Source organism: Orbicella faveolata, unplaced genomic scaffold (genome assembly GCF_042242905.1).
Source record: "Orbicella faveolata isolate gen_17 unplaced genomic scaffold, um_ofav_v1 contig_14, whole genome shotgun sequence".
NCBI lineage: Eukaryota > Metazoa > Cnidaria > Anthozoa > Scleractinia > Merulinidae > Orbicella > Orbicella faveolata.
The window spans coordinates 16,616,607-16,634,010 of NW_028301541.1; the positions used below are offsets into that span (position 1 = coordinate 16,616,607).

A 17,404-nucleotide genomic window follows, 5' to 3' on the forward strand; every position below is an offset into this window, starting at 1 on the left:
TGGAGCGTTGGAGCTGATTTTAAAATAATTATTTCTCAAAAGTCCAACGCTGTTGAAAGCAATCACAATGATGAATTAGACATTGGAGGGATACACATCACGTTTCTGGAAAAATATTTTTCGGCCAAAGTATATTGACCTTGTACAAAGCGTCCAAAGTTACCGTGTTTACCGTTATTCTGCTACTTCGGCGAAACACTTTTCTTTTGCCAATACGGCCGTGGATAGCGTGTTAAACGCCACTTTAAACCTTGCTAGGCATTCAAAGACCATCCTGAGTAGAAGGATGTAGAATTGAAAGAGAAAGGAAGATGAAAAATGCGCAGAAAAAGAAAATAACTCGAAATTACCATCTGCTAACGAAAGTTGAATCTGGAAAATGTCGTCGCGTGACAGCGGCCATTGACATCATTTGTACAAATAGCGGCGGAATCCAAACGAATGCACAAATAGGGAAACAATTTTTCCCGGCCAGAAAACGTTTAGTGGAACAATGTTATGTTATTTGTCACAAATGATGGTCACTCAAAAAGAAAAACTTCCCCAAGCGCCACACCGTTTTGGCCGCAGCGTGATCAGAGTTATGGGGTCACGACTGGAACCCTAGCCGCTGACCGCCCGAAGGACATTGCAGACTCGTTTCCCACGCTCTTGCGACTTGACGTGACAAATGATGTCAATGGCCGCTGTCACACGACGACATTTTCCAGATTCAACTTTCGTTAGCAGATGGTAATTTCGAGTTATTTTCTTTTTCTGCGTATTTTTCATCTTCCTTTCTCTTTCAATTCTACATCCTTCTACTCAGGATGGTCTTTGAATGCCTAGCAAGGTTTAAAGTGGCGTTTAACACGCTATCCACGGCCGTATTGGCAAAAGAAAAGTGTTTCGCCGAAGTAGCAGGATAACGGTAAACACGGTAACTTTGAACGCTTTGTACAAGGTCAATATACTTTGGCCGAAAAATATTTTTTCCAGAAACGTGATGTGTATCCCTCCAATGTCTAATTCATCATTGTGATTGCTTTCAACAGCGTTGGACTTTTGAGAAATAATTATTTTAAAATCAGCTCCAACGCTCCATCTAATTTAGTATGCAACATTTGAAAATTTATTTTTTAATCGCTTCGGCAGTTTTTTGATGTTTATCGAATGATATTGCATTAAAAGGCCTTTTTCTTCAACACTGTGTAGTTTTCTCATTATTTTGCGTTGCGATAGTAATTTCTGAACAGTCTTTTGCGGGGGCTTATTTTCGGCCTGATTTTGCTGCTATCAGACGGAAAAAGTTTGCGGCTCGATATTTTTGGTTTAAAGCGAAACTGAAACAAAAGAAATTCATTTTTAAATAGTCTTCGGTAACCTCTACTTGGGAGATAAAAATCGGCCGATTTTATTTTTTAGCTGGAAATCATCGGTCGTTTCTTAGGCGCAGGGCCTCTTAATCATTATATTTTCATTGCATTTGTTATAAGTCACACCAATTCAGCCTAAAAACTGAACGATTTCGTTCGTAGCTAAAACTTCGGTCTTCCCTACACTTTCTTCAACATTTTCGTCCTGTTCGACAGATTTTCTTGCATTTTCCGCCCAACATTCTGTACAGTTTTCGTATTTTGTAGTCAGAAATAATCTATGATCTATAAGGGGAATACCTTTGTGGCTATGAGACCGCGCTACCTCAATATTATCAACCTGAGCATTTGATCGATAATCTGAGAGAATTAACTTTGACAGCTAAATGTACGCGGTGCTACACAACACAGCAGTAAAAGCACCCTGGACTATGAAGTGTCAAGGAATAATATCACTTTCCTCTGGAGATAATTGACCTACATCAACTTCAAGTTAATAAATAAGTATTTATCCTCAACTCAGCCAAGACAGGGTTCACTGAAAATATTGGCAAACTTCGTAATCCGTACAATTTAAAATTCGTTCGTGAAGGAAACTGACGTAAAAGGCTACATCGTAAACAAGAAAGCAAAACATGTGAAACATATTCCTGTTTCTAGCCGTCCTCTTGATAATTAGAATGGCCTAGAATGATGGATTTAAAAACGAAAAAAAGTATAGTTAGTTAATATAGTTAATATTTTACTACGAAAAATTGAAATCAATTGTCAATCTGCTCTGCGAGCAGTTGGTATTGTAAATTATGTTTCACATGACAATTGATGTTTTCAACTCACATTATGAAAATATGGTTTGTCTATTGTTTTAAAATGGCGTTTTTTGTCGTTAACATCATCATATTTTAGAACAGAAAATGATTTAAAAGGCTACATCGTAGACAAGAAAGCAAAACAAACGAGACATATTCCATTCTTTTCCTATCCATCCTGCTGATAATTAGAATGGCTTAGAATGATGGGTTTAAAAACAACAACAAAAAAAGCAGTTAATATTTCTCTAAGAAAAATTAAACTCAGTTGTCAATCTACTCTGCGAGCAGTTGGTATTGTAAATTAGGTTTCAAATGACAGTTGATGTTTTCAATCCAAATTATCAAACTGTCTGCAGCATATGGTCTGTCTGTTGTTTTAAAACGGCGTTTTTTGTCGTTAACATCATCATATTTTAAAACAGCTCTGAATAAAGCATAAATTTCTAACAATTAGTTATCATGTTCATTATTATGTATGGCCTAACCAAGGGACACAAAAAAATTCCAAATAAATTGACCGTTTAATTTTTTTTTATGGGCGCTCGATTAAATTTGCTTTCTGGAGGAATTTTTTTGTTGTCGCTTTTTTCATGTTTGTTTGTTTGTTTTTTTCCCTTTTCATGTTTGTTTGTTTGTTTTTTCTTATTTTTTACTTTTGGTGTGTGTGTATGTGAGTGTAGGTGTGCGTTTCTGTTTCTGTTTGGTTTTTCTTTTGTTTGTTTTTTTCATTTTCGTGCTTGGCGGACAGTTTTCATATGTTTGAAATGGTGAGACTGTCTGTAGGTTTAGAAGCCCAAAAGGCAGGAATTGAGTCGAATTGTCAAGATAGCTTCTCTTTATCATTCTGTCGTTGGCTTTTAATACATAATCAGTATAAGAACAGTGGTTTAATTTTTTTTTTTTTACATCAATGGTAGGTATTACTTTAGTGTTTGATTTTTATAACATACAAGTCGCCTTTTAGACGAGTTCTGACTTTAAGGGAGCGCATTTTTATCAGGCGAGCGTCATCTTGTTTTGGGCTTAAGAAGAGAAAAGCGTCATAGGGAGTAAGAATGAGAGCATGCTACTGCGGCAAATCTACTCAAGAAAACATCTATTAAGGTATCATGGTAGGTGTATTTTTACGAAAAATGCGAGAAATATACTTTTGGCTGTTCAAATTGGGAAGACTGAGATAAAAAATTTGCAAAAAAAATTGGGGAAAAGCCTTTTTTATATATTTTCTTTAAGATAGAGAAAAAAAAATGAATATCATTAACCCCTTACGGCGTGTTGACACCTCTAATTAAAATTCACCGCCAGTTGTCACATGTAATGCGAATTGCGGTATGATGTTTCATTTGTGCACGCGAACTGTTGTCGATCTGGTTGTTTGATCGCAAGTTAGCTTTCATTCTTGGCAAATTTTCTTTATGTCAGGACGAAAACGCAAGAAAAGTTCTTGCCCATTTTCGTCTTCGAAGAAGCCGAAGAGGCGAAAATCTGCTGGAACCCACAGGTTCAGCGTCGAACAAGATCTTTGGCTCTGAGCGACCGTGGATCGCACTGTAACCAAGAAGAAGGGCTGAAGGAACTCGATGACACTAGTCCCGCCGATGAAGCTAAAGGACAAAATACAACAAGTGCTAGTCGCACGAAATTGCTGGAGAACGGACGCGATTCCGAAACTTCCACGACGAGAGAGTCAAGCGCAGATGTAGATGTAGACTGTAGATAAAGTAGACCTCGAGATTTCCTCTTTTTGGCTTCACGAGGCATGGTTTCAAAAAATGTCTGGAGAACGAAGAAGCCTAAACTTAAACAGTATAACACCAATGCTGCCGACGAAATCTTTTAAGTAAAACAAATCACGGCGGTTTAACTTGCAGTTTGTCGCTTTTCGGACAATTTCACTGCGACGGGTTTCCGCGCCAGCATTGTTGTGGTAAACTGACCAATGCCGACATCTGTCAGTGCAGAGGGGATTTTTAAAACCTATTCAAACCAATTTCATACAAGGTTTTTCGTCTGTTTCTCGATAAAATAAAACCGCATATCAGGATGAACATTTTTAGTTCGTTTACGCGCGTCTTCCGATGGAATTGGCTGAAAATCGGCAGGTATGTTCCAGAATACCTCCTTCGACAAAGGGTGTCAGGCTTTGTTTAATTTTGCTTCCGTTTCAAAGTTATTGCCTCTTTAGTAGAAGGAAACGTCCGCATTGAAAATATCAAAGTTTAGTAGGGTGTAAGAAAAAAAAACAAACCACATCTGGAAAATTGCAGACACCCTTTTTGAGGGTGATGTGTGAGAAAACATTTCCGATGTAAATCGCATCGCTTCGATAATTCACGCGCGGAAGCGAACCAGTTTAAGCGAAGCAGTATTTCTTGGTATTTCTTTCAATATTACTGCGACCATAACTTTTTTAGAAAATTTCAAAGAAATGGTTGTATTCTATAACTATTAAGCTTTCAGAAAATGTATAGGTTGATGGGGTTTTCTCTCAGAGCGCCGGCTTAAGAGCGCGATTTCCAAACACTGTCAATCCACCCACCATGATACCTTAAATCTACTCAAGCTAAGCTGATATCGATAATGCGCGCTCTCTCAGAATACGCCTGCATGCTTTTTGAAACACCTGGGCCCCTGTAACTGACACAAAGACAATCCAGTGTACTTCGTAAAACTGATGTGGCTATCTCCTAAGTTACGTGGTAAAAAACTATCAAACCAAGACAAACCATAAGGTGGCATATGATAAAGGTACTATGTTTCCTCTCCTTTAATTTGTACACAGGAAACTTTCATTGGATATCTAATATCTCTCATATTTAGTGATTGCCGCTTTTGTTTTCTCCTACATTATACCAGTGCTCAGTTCAGTTGTTAGTAATTCATCTTTCCTTATCTCTTCATTAAACCTAGAAGGCCTCCCGACTGTGTAACATCCACAACATTCAGTCATGCTACAGTCATCTGGCATTGCCATAGCAACGGTACACTCTATACTCGTCGTGATAGACATCGTCGGAAATTGTCTCGTTTGTGCGATCATAAAGAAACATCGAGACATGAGGTATGTTGAAACTAAAATAGCTATAATATCACTGCCAGTTTGAAACACTACTGAAGGCTTACACAACAACTTTATGTGAGAGTGAAACAGAAAATGGCTGGCCTGAGATTTATACATAGTCTGATGTGAACATGGCAGAACGTTTGAGAGAACTAGAAAGAGATTAATTTTTTCGGAAGTTCTTCAATAATAAGTTCATGTATTCAAATTTACATCGGAGTAAAAGAATTGCAACTCAGGCAACCCATCTCTTTTAAATTTTCAAACTGAACAACGTCACAACGCAATCGGGAATGTTAAAATTGGTTATTTCCTTAATACAAAAGTCCATTGGAGAATTTACATTCAAAGCAATATTTCCAACGCCAAAGGTTGTTGTACATTCGGACATGGAGATAATATTACCAAGCTCTTATCTAATTCAGCCATTCTTCTGAAGTTATGCAAGAGAGGATAAAGAGTAAGAGAGTAAGTCATTCATAAAGGCCTTATTCTTAATGTAATCTCTCTAATTCTAAATAATGTCACTACGCGCGTAACATGGAAATTTTCGTGGAAGATGAAAATTACTGTAAAGCCGCTTGTGCTGTCCAGGTGAGGAGAGTGCTTTTTTCTAGGCCCTCCTGAAGTTCCCGAAACCTGAAATGGTCTAAAAATAATTTAAGAGGGATTACCTTGGTAATAAGGCCTATTTGAAGAATTAATTCTCTTACCCTTCATCCTCTGCTGATTTGTGATATTCCACAGGACTCCCATCAACTATTTACTTTTAAACCTGGCTGTAGCGGGTGCCTTGTTTGCGTGCTTTGTTACACCACAGACTTTCTTGAGGATCTCTCCCACCCACCCACCCAGGGGAAACAACTGGTACAGTTGTATGCAAATTAGTGACGGGTGGATACCTCGTATGGACTGCTGCAGCCTCCTCAGTAGTCACTTTGGTTGCAATTGCCGCTGAACGATATTTTGCGGTAATCTATCCTGCTGGTAACGTGGGCAAACTTACCAAGGGTAAACTGAAGGTGCGTCACTTACAAAGTTCAATTATTACTATTAATATGTACCAAACCAGTGGATAGTTTTTTTTCACGTATTCTGATTGGCTACTAAAGCTCGGAATAGGCGGGCATTTATGAAAAGGGTCTATAAGCTAAATGCTTTCTTTGTTTTTTCCTTTGACAGAAGAAGACATATTCGCAGTCTATGAGGCAGCTGTAGCATTCCTTTTGATTAAAAAAAAAGTTCAATTATTACTATTAGGATATAAACCAAACCTGTGGACAGTAATTTTAACGCATTCTGATTGGCTACAAAAACTCTGAATAGTTGTACTATCTGCCTCCCAAGCTCGTGAAAAAATGTTTTCTTTATTTTCTACCATAGAGGGCCTCTAACTTTTAAATACTTGAGAAATCACTAAACAAATTCAATCTTGCGCGTGTTAAGGTGACCCTAAAATCGGATCACTCTACCTGTGTATCAGTTTCATCTTACGTCAAAGCATATTTTGAGATGGTTGAATCAGTATACCAAAAACTTGACAATTTAATGAAAATATATTTCCGGTTTTTCAGATAGATCCTCGTTGAGCCTGATATATAAAATAATTGTAAGGAAACATATTGATTCTCAACAAAGCTATGAATAAAAAAATGACTTTGTATTAATAACCTCTAATTGATACCTGTCATCTAGTTATAACTCAGTTGTCGCATAAATTAAACTTAAAATAACACTCACGTGACAAGAGCGCAAAGTCAAGTCGTTGTTTATTAGATTATCACGACTTTTGTGCCGAATTCTCCGCGAGTATTTCGAGTTTTTCGGTTGCATTGGCAAATTGTTAGCTTACATTATTGATGTCGTTGAAGAAGCACGAAAGGTCGTGCCCGTTATCTGGTGCAAAGAAGGCACACAAAGTGTAAAGGTGTCTCGAAAATTTCCAGTAAGGATTGGGCCGATGCACAAGACAAACAGGGACTAGCTAGCTGACTATAAGAATCCTTTATCTGCGATGAAATGTTTTAAAAAGATGTCAAACCAGACCTACTAATCTAACTCATTAACAGTGCGAGGCGTATTGTTATTCGTTGTTATTCGTTGCTTAAACAGTCGTCTGTTTTATGCTTTCCTATTTCAGGTGATCATTCCTGGTTCTTGGATCGTCGGATTGTTAATCAACATACCAACGTTAATGGCCTTAAACTTAAAAGACAATGCTTGTAAGTGGATGGATGAAGAATGGCTGCAAAAAGGTGTTCTTGTGCTCTGGTCAGCCATTATAGTTGCGGCCATGGTACTGATGGCTGGACTGTATTCCAGAATCGTGTACACCCTGTGGTTCAAACGTAATGCTGAGAATCAACTCGCCTTCCAACAGAGGGTAAGTATTAACAAACAAGTTCAACACGTGAACATTTTTCTTTCACTTTCCCGACGATAACTACTGAAGTATTCAAATGAACGTTCATGACTGAAACTTCTATATAGCTACGTTTATTCGATCATATTCTGGTGCCCCAAACATTCTAGAAACGTTTTGTTTTAGCGTTATTGTTACTCTCCGCCATGCAGTTACCAATGCAAACAGTCGCATGTCAATTATCATTCTTTCTGTGTTTCAAAATGTCTTCACGGTTGTAAATACTGTTAATACTTAAATTAAAAGGTTTGTTTAGTCTGTGATCCAGCAGATACTTCCTTAAAGTGCACTATGATCAAATTCTCGATACCCATTTTTTTACATTTTGGTACACAATAGGTCCTTCCTAGATATCTTGGCAAATTTCAATCTATTACGAACATTAGAACTCATGTTTTTTGGACCTTTATTTCCGAGAATTTACGGCCGCCATAAATTTTCCTTGCTTCAAGTCTTGGTTGAGAATTGGAGAAATGACGTCAATTTCTCAAAATACCACACGCGTTGAATTATAATGACGATTAGTTCAGCAATTTGCACCTAGAATATCATAAACTTTGGCTCAGATATTCGTGCAATTTTCTACATTAATCGTTATTATAGTTTCAACCCGTGCAGTATTTTTGAGGAAATGACATCGTTTTCTCAAATTCTCAGCCAAGACTTGCAACAAGGAAAATTAATGGCGGCCGTAAATTCTCGGAAAGAAAGGTTCAAAAACCGCGGGTTCTAATGTTCGTAACAGATTGAAATTTGGCAAGATATCTAGGAAAGACCTATTGTGCACGAAAATGTAACAAAATGGATATGGAGAATTTCATCATTGTAGCACTTTAAGAGAAACTGATATTTTCACCTTGCTAAAAATATCAGCTACTGAAGACTTTCATTCCGTTAGTTCAGTTACCAGACACCTAGTCCAGGACCGCACTTCCAAATCAATATCTCGCTGTTACAGATTACAACACCATTAATTCTCAAATTAATTTAAATAAATTTGTCGGCTCTGCTCTAATTCTTCTTTTATTATTTGAATTTGTAACATTAGGTAGCAGAAATGCCACCCTGTATAAATTGGAGAGTAAATGAAGTTTTGCATGTTTTTCTGTCTGTCTGTCTGTCTGTCTGTCTATCTGTCTGTATATATGCATCTTGTACGCTCATTACGTTCTCCTTGTGACACTGTTAGGGATATTTATCTGTTTGCAAAAAAAAAAAAAAAAAATTGACAATTCATTTGTTACTATCTAAATCGGATTCACGTCTCTCTCTACACGCAGGGCGTTCTGAGAGTGCGGAAGCGAGTCACTTTGATGGGGGTAACTGTCACTGCCATATTTGGAATCTGTTGGGCGCCTGACGTAATTGCACACAACTTAGACTACTTCACATCCCTTAGTACCAGTAAACAAGCGTACGCCGTTATTCATGCGCTAGTGCTGTTCAGTTCCGCTGTCAACCCATTTGTGTACGCTCTGGTTAACAAAGCCTTCCGAGAAAAGCTTAAGGGAATTATATGCTGTAGATGTACCGGCTCCGCGGGATCCACACGAAATCGAGTTTGCAAATTGCAATAAAACTTAACCTCTACGTCAGGGACATCGTCTTTGGAGTGATCAAAAAATCTAAAACATTTCTTCTTTTATTGCTGCGGTTTTCATAGTTAAAGTAAATTGTGACGGCATTGTACAGATTGAAGAGAAAAAGTTAGGATAAATGTTAGCACTTTCAACTACCCTGCGAGACAAGGATTCTCTTCTCTTTCACTGAGCAGTAAGAAAAGGGAATCTCTCACAGGGTATGCAACTTTACAGGAGTGTAACCTTACATAGAACTAAGAGGAAGGTTATCGTTAGGCTTCGATTTGGCGCTGTTCATATGGGCGCTATTCACTTTTGCTAGTTTAAGGAAGCTCTTTTATTGAATAGGGTGCGCTTGCAATAGATGGGCGCCCATTTCTTTTTGATTCATTATGTATCCCAAGGTGGAACAATACTGTGATGAAAAAAAGATACTATAACTCAAGAACTTTGATAAAGTTGTTGTTTGCTCAGTTTGCACTATGAAAACTGCTCGTTTAATTTGAATGACTGCCTAATTTATACAAGTGTGCTGTGGTAGTGCTTTATGCTAATTACATGGTTGTGCGTGCTGTGCGATAGATGCTAGTGCCAAGGTGTGGCATATGTTATATAGTGTAACAACTGGTTTAATGTTACGGTCAGAGTTTATTCTTAGTTCATTCTTCTAATCAGTCTATTCAATGTCAATGTCTTGAATGTCACTTTCGGTATTGGTGCCCCTGAAGAAAGGGAACGCTTATTTAATTTGCAGTAGAGAGTGTGCTTATTAGATAAGTGATACCTAGAGCATATACCATCTACGGGTGTATTACAAATTCAAAACATGACCAGCTCTCAGTTAGCTTGCACCAGTTGCCCAGAAGTCATCGCTCCAAACACCGTTAAAGCCCGAACCTTGTCCAGGCTTTAATATCATCACAGCTGCTTAAGTTGTGTATGTAACTGCGGCATGATCAATCAGTTCTTTGTATTAATTGGCTTTTGTTATTCGTCCCCGAGCACGTGCGTATTCCTACGTTTTTTTGGTAGCCAGCGCCCCTATCATTTTTGTTTTCAATTTATAATTATTGTAATAAATTAATTGTAGATCTGTGGTGAAACAAAAGTTTTTGTTTTGTTTGTTGTTGCTGCTGCATATGTTCGCTGCCTCTGTATATATAAACAATAGCTTCCATTTGGCGCGATAAAATGGTCGGAAATTTTTCCGCGGACATTAACTGTTCCGAGAAGCGAACAGTTCTCCGAGAGCAAAGTTCGAGAAAAACTTTGGGCTCCGAGGAACAGATAATGTCCAGGGACAAATATCAGGGCCTTTTTTCAAGTTAAGTGTCACAGTCAGTAAGGACCAGGCAGGGTCCACGGATCGAAGTCGGCCGATTCCCTCCAAACTTTCAGCATACCGTGGTATTTTTAGTAAAATAAAATAAATTTCATAGAATTTAGACCATCCCCTAGTTTTTGGTGCTATTTTGGCCACGTGAGACGGAAAATTTGGGTAAACTTCCAGGAATGATTTTACGTTTTTCGCGTTAGCTTTATTCATTTATACGAACTGTACATACTTCCTAGCGTATAATCAGCTGTGTCTCCAATATAAACGAATTTTGTTAAAAATAACTTACTTTGGATTGGTTCCAAATATCATCACTTAGAGGCTATCATCGCGCAGAATGCCGCGACATATCCGGGACTTAAATGTAGAGTGCGCGCGAAATTTAATTATTAATTAGGCTGCCGATGGTTAAACAATAAAGAAAATGACCAGAAAATGGCCGACTACGCAGTTGTTATCATAGAGCTTTTGTAGATGAGACATTGATGGAATAAAGGAGACATTTTTTGAAATGTTACGAAAAGTGGATTTAGTCGCTTTCTTTTCCTGAATTTGGTCCATTTGAGGGAAAATATTATATCAGGAAATATTTGTAGGAAGAATTTTACTCCTTCAAAGTGCCCTTCTTAACGGTTATCATACGGCTTTGAATGTATGTTGTTAAAGGAAGCTTTATGCCAAGTTTTAACGGAAAATAATGTTTCGAAGTGGTCGTTCTACCAACTTTCGAACACTCGTAACGATCTTTCAGCCTTCGTTCGCCTCGGAGACTAGAAGAACAATAGAGCGAAACTCTTTTGAATTTCCCGGCAGAATATTAATACATGCCAAGCTCCGCCTCCACAAACAATAGGACACACGCCGACGCTATAAGGCATTGAAATTGAGAGGTGATAAAATGTATCACTTAACCATCGTATTTAAAGTAACGCTTTGCGCGAGTTGCAATAAACGAAATTTCAGCATGTCATCTGTGCAAGAAATGCAGCGCGTTGCTCGGGAGCTCTTTTTAGAGCTCATTGAATCCCCGGTCAACCCCGGAACGTCGTTTTAACATCACTTTACATGTAATTTCATCAACATAAGAAGTGTTCGGACGGCTCCCATGTGCTTTCAGTTAAAGGATAATTCTTCCACTGAATAAAATACTCTGCCTTGCCCCCTTGATTTCGTTGAGAGACTATGCGCTCAACTTCATAAATACCATAACAACGGGCTTTTGCTTGGGTCGGTACTTATAACTGAGGCCACGATCATAAACGTCATCGAATAGTGATGCGTAAAAGCCGAGCTGCTGTCTCGTACGCTTCGACATGTTATTCCAAAGAGGATTCTAATAACTGAATACTCGAACCTGGGCCTTTTAAATGTTTTCATCAATTAAAACGGTTCCAATTTTGAATAATTATCTCACACATGCAGTAGACAACAATGCTCACTCAGGCGTAAGACACGCTGCGTGCCTTTGCTTTTTTGTTCGGCTCTGGATTTCAAACAAAAATGTCATTTATTTTCCTCTTCATCTTTCGAATAGATAAAGACCTGTGTTGTCTTTTCGAGTAAAAGACTACGTCTGATGAACTGCTTTGACCGGTCGAGTAAAAGAGGACAACGATAAAGTAGAAGAAAGTTTTATGCGCACCGTTCTTTCCATTTGGCAACGCTTTGGAAGAAGAATTTTTTGTGGGAGAACTTTTGGCTCCCGCGCTCAAACTATTTCGAGTGTGACATGTCAACAAAAAAAGTGAGAATGTCGCTGCACACGACTTTGTTGACAAAAGTCTTTGTGAAGAGCGCAGACCGCCTTTAAATTATAGCGCTTTTGTTAGCTTATTACACCTTGGGATTTACTTCACACATCAGACCGTTTGATTGACAGCCGCCGATTCATTGCCGAGAGCAGTCGGAATTCCGACAGCTAATATTTGTAATTATTATTCCGCGCATTGAAAAACTGAGCACTGCAAGTATATGTCGCGAAAGACAATAGAATTCTGCGCGATGATCGTAAGTAACAGGAATTTTGGCAATTTTCAAAGCTGGTTTTCTCTAAAGTGCGGCAGTTTATTTCCAGATCAAAACTATTTTTTATTAGTCTGTCTTAAAGTCTTTACAAATACGCAAACTCTCATTTGGCAAGTTAAAATCCTGTCGCGTGAGCTTTCTCTGGACTTTAACCTAATTTCCTAATTTGCATAATTGTAGTTTTTCCGGGAAAAATTTCCTCTTGATTTGCGACATGTTGCAGGCGTTTATTGGCTTTTTTACTATGACTAAGAGAAAAATATAACTTTAAGTTTTTGTTTTTGAAACTACTGTTGTTTCGATCTTGCAGACGTTGACGGTCCACAACGAACATGACAGTTCGCGAATCGAATTCTGTCATTTTAATAACCACGGACACGCAATTAGTATGCCAGACAGACTCAAGATTGTGTTTTTTAAGTTAGTGAACAGTTTTGGAGACTACCAGCGTTATGTTTTCACTACGTGTGATGGAAGGCAAACAAGTTGCCGAAATGACAGTCAATTCGGTGGAAGAGGAAATGTAATTCGCACATTTAGTAACATGGCTGTGCAAATTAGTGAGTCGAAACTTAATACACTGTTACGTAATAGATTCCTGACTGGGAAAGTGACAAAACGTTACTAAAGCTGATCAATCCGTGTTCATTGCTTCTGAAATCTTCCTCCTATTTCTTTAAGCACAGCTTTTTCATCGATGAAGAAAACCCGGATTGGCTTTATCCACGATAGCATTTAAGAATGGACACGGACAGCTGGCGTTTAACAATACGTAAAAATCCTTGCAGTTTTGGTTTTACCGTCTTTACCATAGCATTGATTCAGTTTTCAGTCATATATTGCTCACAATTTTACAAGTATCTATAAACCCTGTTATGTAAGGGTCTCCCTGCACCTATCTAGAAGGCCCCAATAGAGAAGATGGGGGTAGAAGCAAAGAGATCCTCCCTACTAAAACCATGTGACGTTATTTTTGAAAACATGCGTAACTCTCGGAAAATTTTTCAATGGCCTCAGACAGTCTTTTTTCTTGACAGCGGTCCACTTGTCGTCCAGTGTAGCTGACTGCAGATTTCTTTCAGAACTGCCAGTTTGAGTGCGTCGAGGTCCTCGTTCTTTACAAGTTCGCAGATATTGCTAACACCTACGATGATTGGATGGCTTGGTTTACCCATATCATCCATCACGAAACTTCTAAGAGTGTCAAGGGCCATTTCCGACTCTGCGACCTCGATGTCTTCCTCAGGAATTTCCTCCGCATCAATACCCCTATGACGTAGCGTCGCTGTCTGACGTGAAAACAGGCTGCTGATTTGCTGCGCAGGCCTCCACTCTTCGGGCTTAAACGTGAGCTCTCCGTTTTCATTTCTGAGGGTCTTCATCTCCCTCGCTACCTGCACATGATCGGCCTTGTTTCCAGTTCTTGCAACCTCTTCAAATCTCTTCATCAAGAAGGTCTTGACGTTATCAGTCATTCTGGTGGGTCGTTTGTTATCTTAATGATCAGAGCCTACCCCAATGGTCTAGGGTCATATCCTCTGACAGCGCTGCCACTATCCTCACCTTGCGATGAGGTTGATGGCACATCCGGAGCAAACGTCACCCCTGTCGTAATTCCCGCCCATTTCCTCCTAACGCGGTCATACATGGACTCGCAGTCCACCTCAAGATGGTGCTTGTCCGTGTCCATATGGTTGTCTGCCTCTGCTTGGGTCTTGAACGTGTGGAAGCATCCAGTCTCTTGGCGAGAGTAGATCTTGGACTGGTGCCTGACGCTCTCAACCACACTTCCCCTGTGTGTAGCTTGACCAAATGGCTTTATCAACCTCAGCCCAGTATCTCCTTGTGGTGAAACTCCAAGACCACTATAGGGATGAGGCGTCCAGGGCCGATGTCGGTCGCTTTCCACACACGGATGCCACACTCCTCATACTGGAAATTGTTCAACACACTAATACCTGGTATCTTGCTATCTTTGTTTCTCTCCCTGGTCGTCTCCACCTCGACAACCGCTGCTCTGCACCCTTTGATACCACCACGGGATTCTAGTGCTGCTTTCATATCCTCAGCAGTGACGACGTCGTGCCTTTCGTTAACCCAACGCTTTGTGTGTGCCTTCATAACAGCAGTCTTCCTATCCTGTGGCTCTGAGAAATCATATCGTACTGGCCGGTTCTCACCCCTACTTCTCTAAGACTTAGCAACAGATGCCCACTGTGGTAACATCCAGCGTTGCATGATCGGAGGTAGGCTGTTGTCACAACTGAATACTCCTGTTTGACTTTGCGCAGCAAGTCCTCTATGATTAAAAGAACGGCAAAGCTATTTTGGGAGCAGTTGTTGAAAATGTGTACAAAACACTCGACTTCATGCTTGCTCTCCACTGTTGCTCTAGTGATTACTACAGTGATATGCCAGCTTCTTCCCCTCTAGCCAAAAAATTACTCATCTGTTCTCTGTATTGCACAAGCAGAAACTTCATTGCCCAGTCCAGTATGACAAGACACGAGTTCTCGTCTAGCTTCTGGAGGATATGTTGCTTCAGGAGTACCCGACGGAGTCCCTCGACAGACTGCAACTACACTGGCTGGGAAATATTGGCGTTAGATCATTTACTGGCTGGGATTTTCGTTCAGCGTCTGGCTTGCTAAAAATTGATTTAAAACACTGTCCCTAGCTGGAGAAAACGTGACTTGTTTGTTTATCCTGTCTGTGACTTTTTTGCTCGAAAAAGCAATCAATTAAACTGCTTCCGTTCTGGGAGAAAAAAACGCGCGAGTGAGCTCTAAAGTCTAAAGTCTTCCGCCGTGAGACGATAAACCGCAAGCGGTGGTACTTACTCCCAGCGCCACGCGCTGCAAAAAATTATGCAAATCAACGCAAGCGTGATGCCATGCCCGAAAATGATGGCTCCATTGTCATTAATTGTCATAGATTGTTACGGTTTATCTTTTTCATCAACCAGTAAAAATTGCATAACACCAGCAGCTGTCATTTTCAATAACGTAATAACACTAGTATCTCGAATGGCCAAATCCGTTAAAAACGTTCTTTTCAATGGAACACGGCCGATCTCCAGGATGTCCGCTCTTTTGTCGTTCCAAAAGTCTGAAGAAGCCGTCACTTCAGAAAACCGCTCCTGGCGCTATTGTGCTGCAAGCAGTCAGCAGTTATAAAGAAACCGTGGAAAGCAACTTAAAGGTTGGTAAATTCATTCCTATAATTCTCTTGCTTGCACACGCGGCAGTGATGGTACATAGAACTGGAATCAGTGACACTGTTCGCTTTCTGTTTTACCTTAATTCTTTCATTTATAGACAACTAAATTTTAAAAGGTATCGGTGGCATAAGAACCTAGACTCTAAGGTGTTCATTTACAATCCTCTTTTGCAGTCATTCTGAGTTATTTCGAGGGCTCCGCTGATAAAGGAAAGAAACGAGATCTGCCAAATCTGAGATCTGCTGTGAAAGGGACTTGGCGCAGACAAACAAAGCAGCTGGATAAAGGGTAGGCATAATGTTCTGTTCTAGTCGTCTGCATCGGTGGTCAACTTTTCTCTCTTGATGCTAAAGTAATCAAGTAAGGTGATCTCATTGTACCATACACTCATCGTTTCGCTCATAGCATTTTTGGGTTGCTATAAACCTGCAAATTTGCTTAATCAAAAATTTCCGAAAGTTGCCGGAAGACGAGGGACAATGGTTTGCCCTCTTTTTCAGTCTTATTGGGTACATTAAATGCCTTAATCGTGGTTCAGTACTAGCATAACGAGTTAATGTTTGTCCTCTGGAAAACAAGGGACTATCGCGGGCTGCTCACCGGAAATGGCCGTCAGGTGAATTCATTCCACACTGTTCGCTGACTCTTTGAGAGAAACGCTTTTTATTTTGAGACCCTAAACTTATCAATGTATCGGCGATTCAAGATTTCCCGGAGTTAATTTAAATTTGCAGTCATTCTGAGTCATTTCAAAGGCTGGAGAGAAAAAAAGAACAGAGACTAAGGGAAGACATCTGCCAGATCTAAGTTCCGCTGAGAAAAGGACTTACCAAAGAGACAAAGCAGCTGGATAAAGGGTAGGCATATTTGCTTATATGCGTTAGCTCGGACTGCATTGTTGGACATACAACTATCCTCTCTGATGCTAAGATAAAGGGATCATTGTACCATACAATCAACGCCTAGCTCATAACACTTTTGTATTACTTTAAATCAGTGCAACTTTGCGTGATGGAATTTTCAGAAAGTTGGCTTCGTCCTGGTTACTTGACCGTAGCGAGTGAGCCTTCCAAGCCTGTATGTTGCGCTCACACTCTGTGTACTCGAACCTCAGCCTACCCCTCACCTCTTCTGTCATGTCCGCTTTGTCTTGCATCTCTGTCACCTCTCTAAGTACTCCTTCCAGACTCTAACAGCGCTCACATTCGTAGCAGTGTTGGTGATCACATTCGCTCCTAAACTCCCATGCACTACTGTCAGTTAGTGCTTGGACCGTGCAGTGATCACCGCAATGTTCACCTCGTCCGATGTGTGTCTTGAAATCATTCTTCAAGTACCTTTTTCCATCCTTCAGTAATTTCTGAGTGCATGGCAATCACGATGGTGCCCTGATCTGTTAAGCCCCCCAACATCAAAAATACCTGGTCAAATGCCTCTGTACCCCCTGCAGTGGTGTTGTCAAGTCCCTGAAGGGATTTCTGCATAGAGGCCGAACACACCTCAATCAGTCGGTAGAGAGAACGCTGGCTCGCTGGCTCGAACTCTTGTTCTTTAAAATAGTCTAAATATTTTCTGATGATGCGTGAAGGAATA

General features: G+C 39.9%; 1 protein-coding gene and 1 pseudogene across 1 annotated transcript; one reads left to right on the top strand and one right to left on the bottom strand.

Annotated features, from left to right (window-relative positions):
• The first annotated feature begins 5,768 nt into the window (after nucleotides 1–5,768).
• On the top strand, nucleotides 5,769–9,472 carry LOC149114249 (pyroglutamylated RF-amide peptide receptor-like). Its single transcript, XM_089286043.1, has 3 exons — nucleotides 5,769–5,822; nucleotides 7,369–7,611; nucleotides 8,931–9,472. Exons 1-3 carry the CDS (start codon nucleotides 5,769–5,771, stop codon nucleotides 9,225–9,227), a joined length of 594 nt encoding a protein of 197 aa, XP_089142169.1. The 3' UTR covers nucleotides 9,228–9,472.
• A 4,086-nt stretch (nucleotides 9,473–13,558) lies between these two features.
• LOC149114250 (uncharacterized) lies at nucleotides 13,559–14,753 on the bottom strand (annotated as a pseudogene).
• Nucleotides 14,754–17,404: the final 2,651 nt, after the last annotated feature.

What these genes read in the sequence shown, in the direction of transcription:
- LOC149114249 (XM_089286043.1), top strand. Translation starts at nt 5,769, where the DNA reads ATGGAAATTTTCGTGGAAGATGAAAATTACTGTAAAGCCGCTTGTGCT. An exon ending in AAGCCGCTTGTGCTGTCCAG is followed by an intron (nt 5,823 to 7,368) that starts GTGAGGAGAGTG and finishes TTCCTATTTCAG; the next exon opens with GTGATCATTCCTGGTTCTTG. An exon ending in AACTCGCCTTCCAACAGAGG is followed by an intron (nt 7,612 to 8,930) that starts GTAAGTATTAAC and finishes CTCTACACGCAG; the next exon opens with GGCGTTCTGAGAGTGCGGAA.